The sequence below is a fragment of the Natator depressus genome, chromosome 1 (genome assembly GCF_965152275.1).
Source record: "Natator depressus isolate rNatDep1 chromosome 1, rNatDep2.hap1, whole genome shotgun sequence".
NCBI lineage: Eukaryota > Metazoa > Chordata > Testudines > Cheloniidae > Natator > Natator depressus.
Window position 1 is genome coordinate 202,233,588 of NC_134234.1, and position 17,594 is coordinate 202,251,181.

The 17,594-nt window shown below is 45.6% G+C and overlaps 1 protein-coding gene across 1 annotated transcript in view; it reads right to left on the reverse strand.

Moving 5' to 3' along the window:
* Nucleotides 1-1,223: 1,223 nt before the first annotated feature.
* The window catches only part of CD58 (CD58 molecule), a 42,995-nt gene continuing 26,624 nt past the window's right edge, over nt 1,224-17,594 (reverse strand). The window contains exons 7-9 of the mRNA XM_074947551.1: nt 8,144-8,215; nt 5,802-5,837; nt 1,224-2,842 (exon numbers count right to left, since the gene is read on the reverse strand). Coding sequence (XP_074803652.1) covers nt 2,814-2,842; nt 5,802-5,837; nt 8,144-8,215 — 137 coding nt within the window. The 3' untranslated portion in view covers nt 1,224-2,813. The remainder of the gene's footprint in view (nt 2,843-5,801; nt 5,838-8,143; nt 8,216-17,594) is intronic.

Genomic DNA, 17,594 nt, shown 5'->3' on the forward strand with positions numbered 1-17,594 from the left:
GATTGCATCTGATTTCCAAATGCCTAAAAAGCCGTTCTCAACTGCTTCCCAAAAGCAAGCAATGTCTGTGTGGTACACACATAAAACTCATCCACTGCTGTACAGGCGTGTCTGTATGGTACACATGTAAATCAAATCCACTGCATTTCAACAAGCCCTCAGCTGGGGTGTGAGCATTCACATGACTTGAAATAGTACGTAGTACATCTGACACACTTTTCCTTGCAAAGACAAAGCACCATGCATCCAGGTATACTGGCCAAATTCAGGCTCTGGATGGTGTGAGAGCTTGCCAGAATGCATTCCTATGCAGCCAAACTTGGGGTGCTACTCAGTTTTTAAATGGCACTTTCTACCTAGCTGGCAAAGGCCTTCCTTGGAGTTAGAAAGTCCAGCCATAAAATGTCCAAATGGCCGAGCTCTCCCCTACAGTGCAATTTTTCATTCATAATTTGCCACTCAATTTTCCACTGCGTATTTTTGACAACTTTTCATTCTCAACTTTTGACATGCACATTTACATTCTTCATTTTTGACACTTCGGTTTTTGTATTCAATTTTACATACTCCCATTTTTGACATTTAATTTAATATTTTTGATTTTCCACACTCAATTTTTCACATTTGATTGTTCTTTCTCCATTTATAACACTCAATTTTGGACAGTCCATTTTCCACTCTTGATTTTCAACATTCGATTTTCCATTCTCAATTTTTGACCATCCATTTTCCATTCTCAAATATTGACATTCCACCTGCACACTGTAGATCATAAGCTCAAGGGGATGTTTCCGAGGAAGCCCCTTATTAAAATAATGAAAGCACGCTAAAAATAGTCAATGGGTAAGGAAGAAACATGGTACAGTATTAGCGTGCTAACCTATGAATCAGAAGATGTGGGTTCTGTTTCCAGCTCTGCCACCAATTTGCTGTGGGACCTGTGGTAAGTCACTTGGATGCAAGAATCCCCTAAAGCAGAGGTTCTCAAACTGGGGTCCGTGGACCACCATTGGTCCGCGAGCTCCATTCAGGTGGTCCGTGGACAGTTCCCTCTCAGGTGCATGTCTGGGCGGCCACACACGAGAAAATGAAAGGCCAGCCACCCAATTAGTGGAGCTGCGCAGGCGTGGCTCCACTAATTTAGGTGCCTGGATCCTGGAGAAGATGCACATGTAAGGTGAGGTGGTGGCCTTGGGGGCAATAGGGGATAGGTGGGAGGGGGCAGTGGAGTGAGAAGAGTGGGTGGGGGGAATTTGGGATATGCAGGGCTGCAGCGGCCAGAGAAAGAGGCAACTTTCCCCAGCTCCAGAACTGCAGCTGCTGGGGAGAGACGGCACTCCTTCCCAGCCCCAGCTCAGGGGCTGCTGTGGCGGGGGAGCGAGGGCACATCCATCACATTAGAAAGGTAAGACTACCGATATTAAAATATGAGTTGTGTGCTTTTATTTGTAGAACAAAAAAATTTTAATTATTAAGGTTTTTTTTAATCCAAAGCTCTTTACAATAGTTAGCTCACGGTACAAACAACATTTGGAAAGATCATGAAGTGGCCCACTGAGACCCACAGCAATTTTCAAGTGGTCCGCGAAAAAAAAAGTTAGAGAACCACTGCTCTAAAGTATGTAGATTTTTTGGGTGCCTAACTTCATACATCAAAGCCCTGACTTGCATAGATTTGAGACCTGGGTTTGGCACAGAGACTGTACTGGTTTCATTGGTTGATAATCTCCTTCTGATAGCGAATGAAGTGTCTATGCTGATGCTTTTAGATCAGCTGTTCTGACACAGTTGTGGGCGCCACAGACGCAATTGCTCGAGACTTACCTTAGAGTCTGAGGATACATTGTTTGGGTAGCAGGGGTTCTCAAACTTCATTGCATCGCGACCCCCTTCTGACAACAAAAGTTACTACACAACTCCAGGAAGAGGGACGGAAGCCTGAGCCCTGCCCCTTTGGGTGGGCAGCGGGGATGGGGGGAGGGCACTATAGCCTGAGCCCTTGGGCTTTGGCTTCAGCCCCCGTCCTGCGCAGTGGGACTCAGACTTTGGCTTCAGCCCCAGACCCCAGCAAGTCTAACGCCAGCCCAGGCGACCTCATTAAAACAGGGTCATGACCCACTTTTGGGCCTGACCCACAGTTTGAGAACCACTGTGCCATTTACTCTAGCTGAGTTGATACTATGTCCACTGAGCTAGAAGGTGCGTCTACCTTTTGCTATTCAAAAAAAAATTAGAACTTAGTGGTGGAGGTGGAGGGTGATGGTGGTGCTTTCTGGAACAAACAAAAGGCCAGGAAAGCTGTTGCTCATCTATGCATAGACAATGTCATCGCGGCCTTTTCTTTCAGATAGGGAGGCGGAGAAAATGAGAGTCGCCCCTCTGAATACTCTTCTCCTTTGAATGTAAATAATGTTACAGTTAGAGTTGTATATCATGTCGATTAGTTTTTGATTTGTCTACATTCACTTGTGTTAGTTAATGTCTGGAAATATTGGCATAAATAAACCTGGCTCCTATGTTTCATGTTTGCTTGCTTGTAAAACAAAAGTATAAAAAAAAGCACGGATGCAAAGGGATTTGCTCCTTGACTCACTGTCCATTTTCAAAATAACCAACATTGAAGAAAGAGGGCATCTGTCCTCGAAAGATAAAAGTGGGCATTGCTGGAAGCTTGAGAACAAATACACGAATCTTCAAAACACTTTTGTTAGGGAGAACTCAAGCACTCATTGATGACATCCACAAGATACTTGTTCCATTTCTTCTCTCAATCTCTTTTGTCACTCCGCAATGGAGTTTAGTCCATTGTGTTGTTAGTCTGCGTCCCTTTGCTGTTTAAGATCTGGAATAAAAGATGAATTCATTATATTTTTTATTTTAGTTTGCAATGTTTTATCACTTACCCAAGAACACTGCAGATTTTAAACACTAGTGAACAATAAATATGAATTAATAGGATACTGTAGCATTTTGCTATGTCGTCTTTGGTTTATGTTAGTAGCAGCATCAGCTGATACTCGGTGTCGCTCCTGGGTATAATGCTGCAGGGATTTTTTTTCCTATGGTAACCTTATGCATTCCTGAAGCGTCTTTCATCTGAGGATCTCAGAGCTTTCCTAAGGTAGGTAAATATTATCCTCATTTTACAGACAAGGAAATTGAGGGACAGAGAAATTATAATGAAAAAGTGTCAAGACAGAATATCTGAAGTATTTACATCATGTGATGGGCATCTAAATAAAACTGGGCTGATTTTCAGAAGGTATACTTAACTGCCACTTAAGTCAACACTTCCTTCTTCGTGAACCAGACACAGCAACACTGAGAGACGAGTCTGTATGTGCCAAGGCACTGGTACATACAGACTGTGCCTCTCCTCCCATGGCACCATTCCTCCCACACCAAATCTCAGCACAGTACCATTTCCACCCACTCCAGACGCAGCAGGGGAGCTAGTCTAGCAGCAGGTAGACCTGAAGCAGCTGGCACAACTCTACAGTTGCGCTGGTACTTTTTGTTGAGCTCAGTTACGCTACATTGAATAAGGGGAAGTAACTCCTGTGTTTGTTACATTTCCAAAGCAGCCTCTGTCTGAGATGTTATCCGATTGTATGGGTGGGTGGTTTGGCATTGGTGGGGACTGTGCTGGTTTAGATAAGGAAAACCCCGCTAAAGGTGAGACCGCCAGGGCAAAATTTCAAAAAGGAACATTTTAAATTATTTTCTTTGCAAAAGTTTGAATCCCAGATCCATAGCAGCTTTGTTTGCTTTTGTCATGTCCTGGTGAGGCCATCTGAACACAGGACAAAAGAAGATGACAGAGTAGCATAAAAAACCCCAACTTTGGAACCTCAGAGTTGGTGTTTCTGGTTTCAGATGTTTGTTCAAGGCTCAAATGGTAGGGTGGAGATCCCCTCCAAACATGGAACTAATGCACTTCTCCTGCCTACAGCTGTGACAGACAGGGTCAGTTCTTACTCTCCCCTAGATAGTTCTGACATAGGTCACACAACCTGTGAACAGCACTAAATCAACTGTTGCTGTTACTGATTTGTTCCTCTGTGGTGAGATGTAGCAATAATGCATATACAAATAATGCAATTGTATATTACAAACCTCCAAACATGGCTCAAACACCATGGCAAACCCCAATGGCCAAATAAAGCATCCTGTATAGAACAGAAAATCATAATAGCCCATGATCTAACAACAGCCAGCAAACCTCACAAAAACTTACGTCTTCAGCCTCACTCATCAGGCTCACTGACAAGCTCTGGGTCCCCTTCTAGCTGATCCAAAATGCCACCGCTTAGTGGCAGCTTCCAAAATCAGCTTCCCCTTCCAGCCACTTGGACCATGTCACTGGCTTGCCTCAGATCATCACACTGTTGCCTCTCTTCATCTGCATCACGTTCAGGTTTCTTATCCTGTCCCTCACTTAGGCCTGGTCTACACTCAAATTTAGTTCAACTTCCAGCCCTGCCTACACCTTCACTCTCATTTCTCTGTACTCCCCCTCACTAGCTATCCTCCTAAGCCTCCCTTTTACCTGCTCCCTCGGTCTCCAGCAAATACAGCTTGGTTGGTATTAAATAGAAGAGAAAACTCTGCATATTTCTGATAGCCCCTCCACCCAGATTCCTGTGGAGCCTAGGAATCTTTAATGTACTATCAATGTCATGCGAAGGGAGAAACCCTTATAAAAAATATACCACAGTACTCAAGGCTTGTACATACACACACACACACACACACACACACACACACACACACACAACACCACTTTAACTAGACCAATACAATAAAAACAGCGCAACCCTCTAGTATGAACTCAGCAATACTCTTTAAACCTCAGTTTAAAGTTTAAAACCAGGGTTTTGATCCACACCCAGACTGTTCCCATCTAGTACCTGAACTTTAATTGTTTGCACCGTTTCTGTTGAAAATGGATTGCAAGCTCCTTGCAGCAGAGCCCCATGTATCTATATGGTGCTATATAAATACTACTCAAGGGCTAAATACTGATTAACTTATTCAGATTTTTACTCAGGTCTTACTGAGACAGAGTCAATGGGCGCTCACCTGAGTAAGAGTAGAGTAACACCTTCTGGGACACTGTCAGGCTGTTTAGAGCTCATATTTAGGCTTTAGTTGTAGCTATTACAAAACCTAGTGTTAATACAAATACTCTGTGAAATAATACCCCTCCCCAAAACCATTCACTCAGGTTTTTTGGACTTACATCTCCCCCTTATATACACTAGAAAGAGCTTGCTAGCATAGCTACACAGATCTATCTATCGATATTGGCAAATTCTACTAGTGGAGATGCAGCAAGTCTGAGCGCTTTAAAGCGCTAGTGTGGACAGGCTTCGAGCGCTGGGAGCTGTGAATTCCATCCCTGATTCATGATTTAATCTGGAATTGGAACCTGAGTAGCCAAGGATAATTAGACACATTAACCATTTGATCTACAACCACTGATTTGCTACCACAAGTCCTGCCAACCAATCCCAGTCCTTATATGGATATTTGTGTTCATCTGCCATCTAGAGCTCTAACATCTAGGGCCATTCAGCACCTTTGAAATGCCCCCCCAATCAGACAGCATTAACCCCTGTACGCCACGCCAACAGTGAGTGCTATAACCTGAGGAGCTATGCGCACCCGTCACATGTATTGTCTTGAACATTCAGGGATGTTTGGAGCTTTTAGCTGGGGACCAGCTCTAGCAATCTATCGTACTTTCCCCAGACGTGATCATACAGGGGTCTAAAACGTTCCTGTGTTCTTTTCCATACCTGGCTCCTGATTCCCCTTTGTGATATTTTCATAATCTGAAAAATAAAAGATGCAAATGAGTTGGAGTTAGCACCAATTATTGCACACATCATTCATGGTCATCATAGAGGGGGTAAAATTCTTTCCTAACCTACCCAAGGAGCACTGGGGGAACAGAGGAGTAGTGGCTAGTTGGCGTGTCCCTGGTACAGAGAACGATGGGTAATGGGAGAGCTGAAGCATAATGTGCTAAAACGCACCTCTTACTGCTACTCCAAAAAGGTAGCAGTGCACCTCTTTCCCTCACCCCTTTTTCCAGGGCTTGTTGCTTACTACAGCACGCAGCTGGGGGCCTAGCGCAGGGGCAGGCAAACATTTTGGCCTGAGGGCCACATCGGGTTTCCAAAATTGTATGGAGGGCCAGTTGTGTCTCCCCAGACAGCCAGGCGTGGCCCAGCCCCTGCCTCCTATCCGACCCCCCCACCCCACCCCTTCTCACAATCCCTGACAGCTTCCCCCGGGACTCCTGCCCCATCCAACCCCCCTTGTTCCCTGACGGCTCCCCTGGGACTCCTGCCCCATCCACCACCCCCTGCTCCCTGACCACCCCTGGACCCCCCACACCTTACTGCCCCCTGACGCCCCATCAAACCCCCCCGCCCATTTCTGACTTGCTCCCCGGGACCCCTGCCCCATCCAACCACCCCTTCTCCCTGTCCCCTGACCGCCCTGGAACCTCTGCCCCTGCCCGCCCACCGCCGCCCCATCCAACCCCCCCCTCCTTCCTGACTGCCCCCCCGGGACCCCTGCCCCCATTCAACCCCCTATTCTCCACCCTCTAACCGCCCCACCCCGACTACCACCCCCAACTCCCCTGCCCTCTGTCCAACCCTCCCTTCTCCCTGCCCCCTTACTGTGCTGCCTGGAGCACCTGTGGCTGGCAGTGCTACAGCCCCGCCACCCAGAGCACTGGGTCAGGCCACGGCTCTGCAACCGCGCTGCCCGGACGCCCAGAGCATTGCGCTGGCAGCGTGGCACACTGAGGCTGTGGGGGAGAGGGAACAGCAGGGGAGGGGCCAGGGACTAGCCTCCCAGGCCAGGAGCTCAGGGGCTGAGCAGGAGGGTCCTGCAGCCGGACGTGGCCCTTGGGCCATAGTTTGCGCACCTCTGGTCTAAGGGCTTGCTGTGCCCCCCAGCCAGCTGTTCAAAACCCTTGTGACTCTTGCAGTGTGACCAGCACAACAACTAAGTCTCCCCTTAGCCTTCAAGAGACCACCAAGGCCCAGGTCCTGAAAGGTATTTAGGCTCCTAACTTCCACTGAAATAGGTGTCTAAATACCTTTGAGGATCTGGACATAGGAATCTGTCCTGTCTGGAGGGGGCCACGGGTACAAGAGGGTTTAATCAGACACTGCTCCAGTCACCCTTATTTTGCCTGAAATTTGCAGGGCAGCAATCATACATCTAGTCCGACATTGTGTCTGGGAAGTGCGGTTTTGTCATAAGATGACTGAGACAGAGAAGGGTAGGCTAGTATTCTGAGCACAAGACTGGGAATCAGGACTCCTGGGTTCTATGTCCTCTGTAATACTCCGTGCTTGACTGTCTACACATTTTCACCCTTGTAGCTTACTTGACACCACTAGGGTGATTCCTGATTGACAGCAATGTGAGTAGAGACTCAGGTCCTGTGTGGCTTGCAAACCATTTCACCTCTCTGTGCCTCAGTTTCCCCAGGTGTAAGTAGGAGATAACAATACCCACTCTCAAAGGGGCACAACGAGGATTTATGCAGCAATGGTTGAGTGGTGTTTGAGGATGTACGTGCTGATTATTACGAACAGAACGGTAAAACACAGGCGGATGGGCAGGGCAGTAATGCTCTACAAGTGCCCTGTGTGCACAGAGAAGGAGCACATCAGCAAGTAACCAAGTCATTACGCCAGAGCTGAGAGGGCAAGCCGAGCCAGGCTGGAGAATAAAGAAGATCTAAAATTGTACTATAAGAGCCACACAGAGAATTGTCTTGATTCTCCTTTTGCAGGAAATCTGACTCCAGTCCCCACCCCAAGTCCTCACTTCCAGCTACATCAGAAACATTCATGCTCCCTTCCTTTCATTTCCCCTGTGAACAAGCTACTCTCCAGTCACAGACCCTCCCTCCTTCCCCCAACTCCCGTGACAGTGTCTCTCTCCTACCTTCCTGTGTGTGCAATGGGCACCTCATCCCCTCCCAACACTTCTCAACCATTTCCCTCCACTGGCCACTTCACAGCCATGCGCAAGCAGCTAGTCATTGCCATGCAGCACATGTGCCTCACTTCCCCCACTTAACTCTGGCCAGAGTGTGATGGCCACACACCTGCATTCTCTTGAGTGGAGGAAAGGTCATGCTGGCTCACTGATTTAGTCTCTTCTAAGTTCTTCACTTCATCTACAAGGAGGAGAGATAATTATATAAACTTCAGGTGTACATAACACAATACATTTTAACAGGAACAAAAATTTCTGCCAGGCGATTTGCTGCGTATTATTTATCATCTGGGATTAATGAACCCATCAGCTTCTCCCAGGTGGTTTCAGCCCCTAACAAACACCCCCAACCAGCGCTGATTCACTTGGAGGTTCTCTGTACAGTTCATATGAAATTATCTGGCTAAAAGGAGCTGTGAATATTTTCACAGCTTACAACTTCCATGACCGATAGTCCCGGAAGAGCTTCCTAAACTATCTCTGTGCAGAGCTCCTGAAATGCAGCCACCTCTAGCAGCAACCCGCCAGCATACAGCTAATTGTACAACAGTGGAGTAAGGAGGGGAAATTTTGAGCTTGCGCATCCAGGAAATATATGCAATCTGCAGCAGCATTTACAGCAGGATTCTAACTGCCTTTGTGGCAGGAAATCCTCAGTATATTTTTAAAGTTTAGAGTTTTACCTCTTTCCCTGATTTAGTCCATTTTCTGACATATGCCTTTAGTTCCACCAGAGTTCAACCGGAGTCGAAGTTCTGCTTGACATGAGTCCAAATACCCTTATGTCACATATAGCGCTCTTTTTGCTCTCAATGTGACCATTTTTAAACTTAAATATTCTTAAAGAAAGTCTTTTAATTTAAACAGTCATCCAATAAAATACTGTCTCTTCTTAACCATTCCTGAAGAGGTGACTTGTGTCTTTCCGACTTCCATCAGGAGTTGCTTAAGCATTGCCAGATACTATTTAGTTCCCCAATATCACTACTCTATACCCAAATGGCTTCTTATTTCATAACCAGCTCTAGCATTAGATGACCCTGCTATATTGTATATAAACATCTTTCCATTCGCATAGCAATGATATTAGGAAATTACATTAGATGCTTTACAAAACATTTGCAATAAACATTACAAAAAGAGCTTTGACCATCTGAAGCATTTAAGGAATAAACAAAAGTTTTCACCTTTGCGTGGATGCATGAATTTAGAAGCAGCAAAGATCTTCTATAAAACATTTTCCAACTGTAAATGTTTTCCTTAAAGTTGAAGGATGAAGACTTTGAGCATTTATAAAAAAATTAAACTAACAGGAAGTTTTCTAGAATCCTTTGTGATAGTTTGAAACCAAGGTTTTTACCTTGCACAGAGGGGTGGTTTTAAAAAAGCCCACTTTACGATGTAGTTTTTGGCTCTTAGTAACATATCCCTGAACATTACTTCTCTGAAGTATTCTGAATACAGCATCCTTTTTTTTTTTTTTTTTTTTTTTTTAAAGTCAGGACTCTTTCTAAAATAAATATCCTACAAAGTTTGTTCGCCTGAGATAGTCTTATCTCTATGCCAGGCAAGGAGCCGCCTAAGCTAGCCAGTGGGAGAGGTCAATGAGAGAAGTGTGTTCTAAGCCCCACCCCTCTGAGCTTGCGCCTCTCTCTGCGTAGCAATTCACAACCAGGAACCCCTCTCCTGAAGTCAGGTGGCTTAGGTACCATTTTATGTGGTATTAGGCATGATTAAGAGCACACCCAGACACATCAGGTCCTATGTCCCCTGTAAGCTGCGTGCTTGGGCAGCTGCCCAGGAGAGATTCCAATGCAGGTCATGCACATCCAGCAGCATGTGTTCAGGTGCCCTTCCCCGCCACGTTGCTCTGTCCTGCAGCTGCTCCCCTCCCAGGACCCTCCTGCTGGCTGTGTGGGGGAGGGGAGGGAGGCGGGTGCTGATGTCAGGGTGTCCCCCTCTGCACCGCCCCTGTAACCCCATCTCCTCAGAGCAGGGGAGAGGGGACATTCAGGACATGGAGCTGCTGCAGTGAACAGAGAGTGACTGAGTACATTTCTTAAAGAGACAGTGCACTGTTTCTGAGATTTCCCCAGCAGCCATCTCTGTCTGTCTCTCTCTCATACACACTCACACTCACACACTCTCTCTCTCTCCCTCTCTCTCTCCCTCCCCCCCCCCCCCGACCCCACTCATGTACCCCATCTCTGCAGAGCAGGGGAGAGGAGACAACAGGGCTCAGGACAGAGCAGGAGAGCTTTCAGTGAGTGTCTTAGCGAGACAGTGCAATCAGAAACTTCCCCAGCAGCGAGCACATGCACTGTCTCTGCCTCACACACACACACACACACACAGAGTGTGTCTCTCTCTCTCACACACACAGAGTGTGTCTCTCTCTCTCACACTCACCTCCCAACACATACTTGTATTATTGTTGTTGTTACTTCTTGGTACTTCCTGCAATGCACATATATTCTCTGTAATTTAATTCTTTCAAAGTACGTTATTTTAGTGTTTTGACTGGTCTGTGCATTTCATCATTTTTACTTCTCTTACACTTAAATTTAATCCTTTGAGTAGTGAGTTCTAAAATGCCTAACCTGTCCTGACTGGAGTAATTATCCCTATGGTAACTTTTTAAAAATATGTATTATATCTAAAGGTTTTTGTTTTTACTGGCGGTGCACATCCGCACATACTTCGGTGCACATAACAAAATTTATTCTGTACATGGATGGAAAAAATTAGAGGGAACATTAATCGGGTCAGATCGGGCCAGACACACAAGACAAGTGCTCCTCCACCTCTCTTCAGATCACACTGGGGCTTAGACAGCAGATAGGCTTCCGGATGCCCACAGTGAGGCAGCAGTGCCCATGCTCAGGGCAAAAACATAGGCACAGGGGGAACTTTTACTGCTAAAAAAAACTTCAGCACTGAGCGAGTTTAGGCACCTACATGGCTAGCCACAGCCGGGCAGGGGGTTGTGGACTGCAGTGGTTCCTAGATCTGGGATTAAGGCATATAAATCTGGAGGTTAGGTACCTAAATCTCTTTGTGTATCTGGGCCTTAATCACTACCAATTTGAACTGGGTTGACCTAGTGATCTACAGGTGAAAGGATTTACATACCTTTATCAATCCCCTTGGCCAGCTAATGTCCCATTTAATTTGGTTCATACGCAAGTTGATCTTAATATGAGGGCGATTAAAAGAATGAATTGCGATTAATCATGTGATTAAAAAAATTAAATCGCAATTAATCGCACTGTTAAACAATAATAGAATACCATTTATTTAAATATTTTTGGATGTTTTCTACATTTTCAAATATATTGATTTCAATTATAACACAAAATAAGTCTACAATGCTCACTTTCTATTTCTTTTTGATTACAAGTATTTGCATTGTAAAAAAAAAAATAGTATTTTTCAATTCACCTAATACACGTACTATAGTGCAATCTCTTTATCAGGAAAGTTGAACTTACAAATGTAAAATTATGTAAAAAAAAATGCATTCAAAAATAAAACAATGTAAACTTTTAGAGCCTGCAAGTCCACTCAGTCCTATTTCTCGTTCAGCCAATTGCTCAGACAAACAAGTTTGTTTACATTTGAAGGAGATAATGCTGCCCGCTTCTTGTTTACAATGTCACCTGAAAGTGAGAACAGGTGTTTGTATGGCACTGTTGTAGCCAGCGTTGCAAGATATTTACGTGCCAGATGCGCTAAAGATTCATGTCCCTTCATACTTCAACCACCATTCCAGAAGACATGCGTCCATGCTGATGATGGGTTCTGTGCAACAACAATCCAAAGCAGTGTGGACCGACGCATGTTCATTTTTATCATCTGAGTCCGAGGCCACCAGAAGAAGGTTGATTTTCTTTATTGGTAGTTCGGGTTCTGTAGTTTCCACATTGGAGTGCTGCTCTTTTACTTCTAAAAGCATGCTCCACACCCCGTCCCTCTCAGATTTTGGAAGATACTTCAGATTCTTAAATTGTGGGTCAGTTAGAAATCTCACATTGATTCCTTCTTTGTGTTTTGTGAAATCTACAGCAAAAGTGTTCTTAAAATGAACAGCATGTGCTGGGTCATCATCCGAGACTACTATAACATGAAATATATGGCAGAATGCAGGTAGAACAGAGCAGGGGACATACAGTTCTCCCCCAAGGAGTTCAGTCATAAATTTAATTAACGCATTTTTTTTTAGTGAGCATCATCAGCATGGAAGCATCTCCTCTGGAATGATGGCCGAAGCATGAAGGGCTGTACGACTGTTTAGCATATCTGGCACATAAATACCTTGCAATGCCAGCTTCAAAAGTGCCATGCAACTGCCTGTTCTCACTTTCTGATGACACTGTAAATAAGAAGCGGGCAGCATTATCTCCTGTAAATGTAAACAAACTTGTTTGTCTTAGCAATTGGAAGAATAAGAAGTAGGACTGAGTGGAGGTGTAGACCCTGAAGTTTTACATTGTTTTGTTTCTGAATGCACTTATGTAACAAAAAAAAAAAAAAAAAAATCTACATTTGTAAGTTGTACTTTCACAACAAAGAGATTGCACTAGAGTACTTGTATGAGCTGAATTGAAAAATACGATTTCTTTTATCATTTATACAGTGCAAATGTTTGTAAGCAAAAATAATATACACTTTATATGAAAATGTAGAAAAACATCCAAAATATTTAATACATTTCAATTGGTATTCTATTGTTTAACAGTGCAATTAAAACTGTGACTAATCACAATTAATTTTTTTGAGTTAATCGCGTGAATTAACTGCAATTAATAGACAGCCCTACTTCATATACAACAACAGAATTAATTTCACTGTTCAGTATCTTACACTCACTCTGTATTTCCATCTTCCTTGTGGCTTCTTGGGAACAAAAATAAAAATTAAATATAATCAGAATTTATTACACTCCTTACTGGTTCAGTTGATGGTTCTATGGAGGTGACAACGTAAAAAAAAGTTAGAGTGTGATTTGGAAGGGGACAGCCTTCAACCATTTGAGATGTGTTTAATGGAAAGCTATATACATCTGTTTTTAACTAGTGAGTCTTTCCACTGTTCAACCCTGATACCAGTCAGCTCTGTGTTCTTGGGGAACCAGGGCCCAGTATCCAGCCTGTCTGACTCATGAAGAGACACCCCCTCCCACCAGCCTCTGCTTGAACCAAAACCAATCAGAGAAAAGACTTGCAGAGCACAGTGAAGGGCGTTGGGAGACACACCTAGACCCCTCCTGACAAGGGTGATAAGAACAAAGGCAACTCCTCTAGCCTCATCTACAAGAAAGATGGGACAGGAAGACATCACCATTAGCATACAGAATGGAGAACAGAGAACCGCACTGAACTCTGGGACCAGAAAAGCAGGAAAGCACTGCATCATGGGGAATCTCTGCTCCAGATGTTAATGAACCTATGCCTGCACACACCCAGCTCAGCAGGTATCTGACCAATTCTAGTAATGAATCCTTGATTAATATCCAAAATACTGAAGCAGCCTAATTGCATTGTGAGCTCCCTGGAAGGAACATCATCCAAAGCCAAGAGTGATCACCTCCTGTTGTCTAGCCTAAAGAACACCCTTGAGTCATCAGTTTACCTATAAACAAATCTAGTGTTCTCCCTTGAACCATTGCATTTTCTCTACAAAAACCCCTACTCACCCTCCAGTAAGTGTTCTGATGCATGGATCCAAACTCTGTATCAGTTTCAATGGGATTTCATCTTCTCCTGACTGATCATGCTGGGGGCTCTGCCTGTCTCCAGCACTCAGGACCCTGAGCTACCACCATCACCTGGGAACCCTGACCAGTTCAAGCTTAATGGAAGTTGGTGAGATGCCTCTCTTTCTCTCTCTCTGTTTTCTTTTCTACCTCAGGTATAACTTTCTAACCCTGACTTGTTTGATCAGGTATAATTTTCTATATATGACTTTTGTGACCTTTAATAATGTAACTGTTATGTTGGTTTATGCTCTCCTTGTGTAGTTATCCCTATTATTCAAAAAATAACTTTTATGGTTAAGCTGGTTGCTTCTCTCTCTGAACTTTACTCTTTTGTGTTTTTAGCTTCCCCATTTACTCTGCAGCAACACTTCTTTTACCTAAGCTAAAGATCCCTGTAGCACCCAAAATACTGTGGGATTTGCTCATCAAGTGGGTTACTACCAGTACAATTGTGACTTGAAAGTGGGGATAGGGACGTGCTGTGACATACGAGGGTGGCAGCTTGAAAGTGCTGCTTGACCCAGTTCGCAAAGTCCAGGGGCATATAACAGTGGCAGCTTGGAAGTGCTGCTTGACCCAGTCTGCTGAGTACGGGGCATATGAGGGTGGCAGCCTGGAAGCGCTGTTCAACCCAGCCTGCTCAGGCTTGCTCTGTTAATATGTGCGCGGGTGGGTGTGTGTTCATCTGGTTCTGGGGCTGGAGGAACCCAGCCCTGGGGAACCTAGGTCCTGCAGGGTAGCTCCATCGGGAGGAGATTTGCAGGAGGGAGGAGTAGAGCTCCATATGAACACACAAGTGACAAGCAGTACATTAATAGGATTACAAAACCCCCCTCCCAAAGAGTAACCCTAATAAATGAGCATACCCCAAAGTAATGGGCAAAACTGGTAACAACCCATTTTCATAAGCCTTCGTGGAGTTTCCATTCACATGAGCAAGAACTCAGATCTTTCCATTTCCTTTGGGATTACAGTGATTGAATTTTGCCCTCCATCCACACACTGAAGAATTATGTAACCCCTATAACGGATATGATTGGTAGGCCTGGCACTAAAGAGAACACTACATTTGGGAGTTTGCTCATCTCATCTAATGGTACCAGAAGCCTCCAAAATTTCAAGGGTTAACAGAGGCTACAGAGACTCCAGTGTCATCTCCCCATCTATAAACAGGGGATAATAATAATGACCTCTGTCCAAGGGAAGCAATGAGCTCAACTATCAGATATTAGTATTTTGACCATTCTTTCAGGATGTAAGTTCAGTGGTTCTCAGCTAAGGGGTACGAGTCTTCCAGGGGGTACATCAACTCATCTAGATATTTGCCAAGTTTCACAACAGGCTACATAAAGAGCACTAGCAAAGTCACTAAAAACTATCATATCATACAGAAAAAATGAGACAGTCAGCATTTTTTCAGTAATAATGTGCTGTGACATTTTTCTATTTTTATGTCTGATTTGTAAGCAAGTACTTATTAAGGGTGGTGAAACTTGGGGTACGCAAGACAAATCAGATGCCTAAACGAGGTACAGTAATCTGGAAAAGCTGGGAACCACTGCCTTAGTTCCATCAGTGGAACAGATGGTGAAAGCAACAGGCTAACGAACAGGATAGTAATGCTTCAGAAATGCCCTGAGTACACACAGCAGAAGCACATCAGCAAGTAACCGCATCAACATACCAGAACAGACAGGGGAGCAGAGACAGGCTGAAGAAATCAAAGAAAGTGCCGCACTGTATAGTCGGCACCTCCTGTAGAATTGTCTTGTTTCTGCTTTTGCGAGAAACTTGCTTCCAAACCTCCTCTCCATGTCCCCATGCGCAGATTCACCATCACTGAGCTTCAATGCTCCCTTCCCCTCATTCCCTTGCTGAGCAACAGGCCACTTCTCTCTCAGCAATAGAAACCCTCTCTCCTCCCATCTTCTCCAGTCTGCAAGGGCCGGAGCCACAAAGGGACGGAGGAGTGGCAACACGCAGCTGTGCAACCTCTCATTTCTGGGGGCCTAGAAAAATCACTGAAACAGCGATGGGATCAACAGAGGCTGAGTTAGGCACCCAGGGATCCTATACAATGAATGGGGAGAACTGAAGAATGGGAGCCACAAAAACCAGCATGCTCGGTGGGGAGGGGCTTAAGCTAGCCAATGGGAGATGGGGAGAGAGGAGTTTATCCTAAACCACACCCTTCTCATGCAATTTGGCACCTACATCCAGGCTGCAGGGAGGCCGCCTCTCCCTGCTTGCAATCCATAGCCAGGAACCCCTCTTCTAGTGTCATATGGCTTAGGTGCCCTATAGATGGCAGGCAGAGGTGGGCATTCCTATCTTCTGGGTGAGTACCCTAAACACTGGGCTAAAGCTTATGAGGATGGACACTGCCATTTCCTCCCCACACCCATTCTGTGTGGAGCTTGGCATGCTCAGAGCCAGTGGCACCTAAAACCAGGACTTAGGTGCCTAAACCCTAGTTAAAGACACCTAAGATCTAGCCCCAAGCCTCCCTCCCACTCTGCTTTGCAACAGTGATAGTTTCATCCCCTCCCATCCCTTCACAAGGGCCATGTTTCTATCTTTACAACCAGGGGCTTCTCTCTCTCTCTCTCTAGCCGCTCATTCCCTCACTTCTGTGCCTCAATTCTGGCTAAAATTTGACAGCCACACACACCTTCCTCAGATTGGCTTTTGTTACCATCTTGGTGGCTCGCTGGCACATCTTGTCACTTCTCCTCCGACTCTGCTGCCTCACTTTAAAGTGTCATTCTAGTCTTCAGAGCAGCTAACAATGGCATTTTGGGTTCAGTGTTTTAAAGATTACTAATCAAATCCTCTCATTTTATATGCCAAGGGCAGTGGGTGAGATCCTGATACTTGCACCAGCCCCTCTTTAGCAGGGCTAGAGTGCTGTAAAGGAGCCCAACGTGCCCCCTCCCCCGCTCCCCTCAATTCTGAGTGGGGAAAAATTCTCCTGGCCTAGGTACTGCAGAGCACAGCCTTTAGGCCGTCCTTCAATCACATTTGCTCAGTCCCCAGCACAGGGAACGAAGTGGTGGGATGGGTGCTTTGGCGGAGGGGCAATTTTGGGCAGCGCTGTGGCACATAAGGCAGCCCCGGGATGCAGCCAGAATGGGCGGGCTCTCTCGGTTATGTCAGTTCCATTATGGTCATCTGCCTCAGGAGAGGGGACTCTAGGCTTCTAGGGTCCATAGCCCCGGGGTAGCACCACAACCCCAGTTTCCAGCCTCCCTGACATGGAGCCAGAAGCCTGAAAGCCCTGGGAGAGAGTCGACTAACTAGGACTCAGCTCCTAGCTCTGCAGCAGGGAGCCTGAACAACTTGTGGGCTCTCAGGGCTTCCAAGCTCCCTGCCATGTGGCTGGGAGCCTGGGGATCCTTTGACGGCCTCCAAGGGGCTGTGGCTCCAGGACAGAGCTGGAGACCCCAGAGTTTCCAGAATCTTGGGCCGGTTGCTCTGAAGCCTCAGACCCTGAGGGTACTCTACACAGGGCTAAAACACCCATGATTGGACCTGGTCAGCTGACTTAGGCCTACAGGGCTCGGGCTTGGGGCTGAAACGTAGCTGTATAGACATTCAGGCTCAGGCTGCAGCCTGAGCTATGGCACCCTGTGAGGGGGGAGGGTCTGAGAGCTCAGGCTCCAGCGTGAGCCAGAACATCTACACAGCAATTTTTTAGCTCTGCAGCCCAAGTCTGAATCGGGTGAGGCCCTGCTGCAGGTCTCTTTGCCCTGTGTAGATGTGCCCCCAGAGGCCTGGGAGCTGCTAATGGAAACTGACGTTC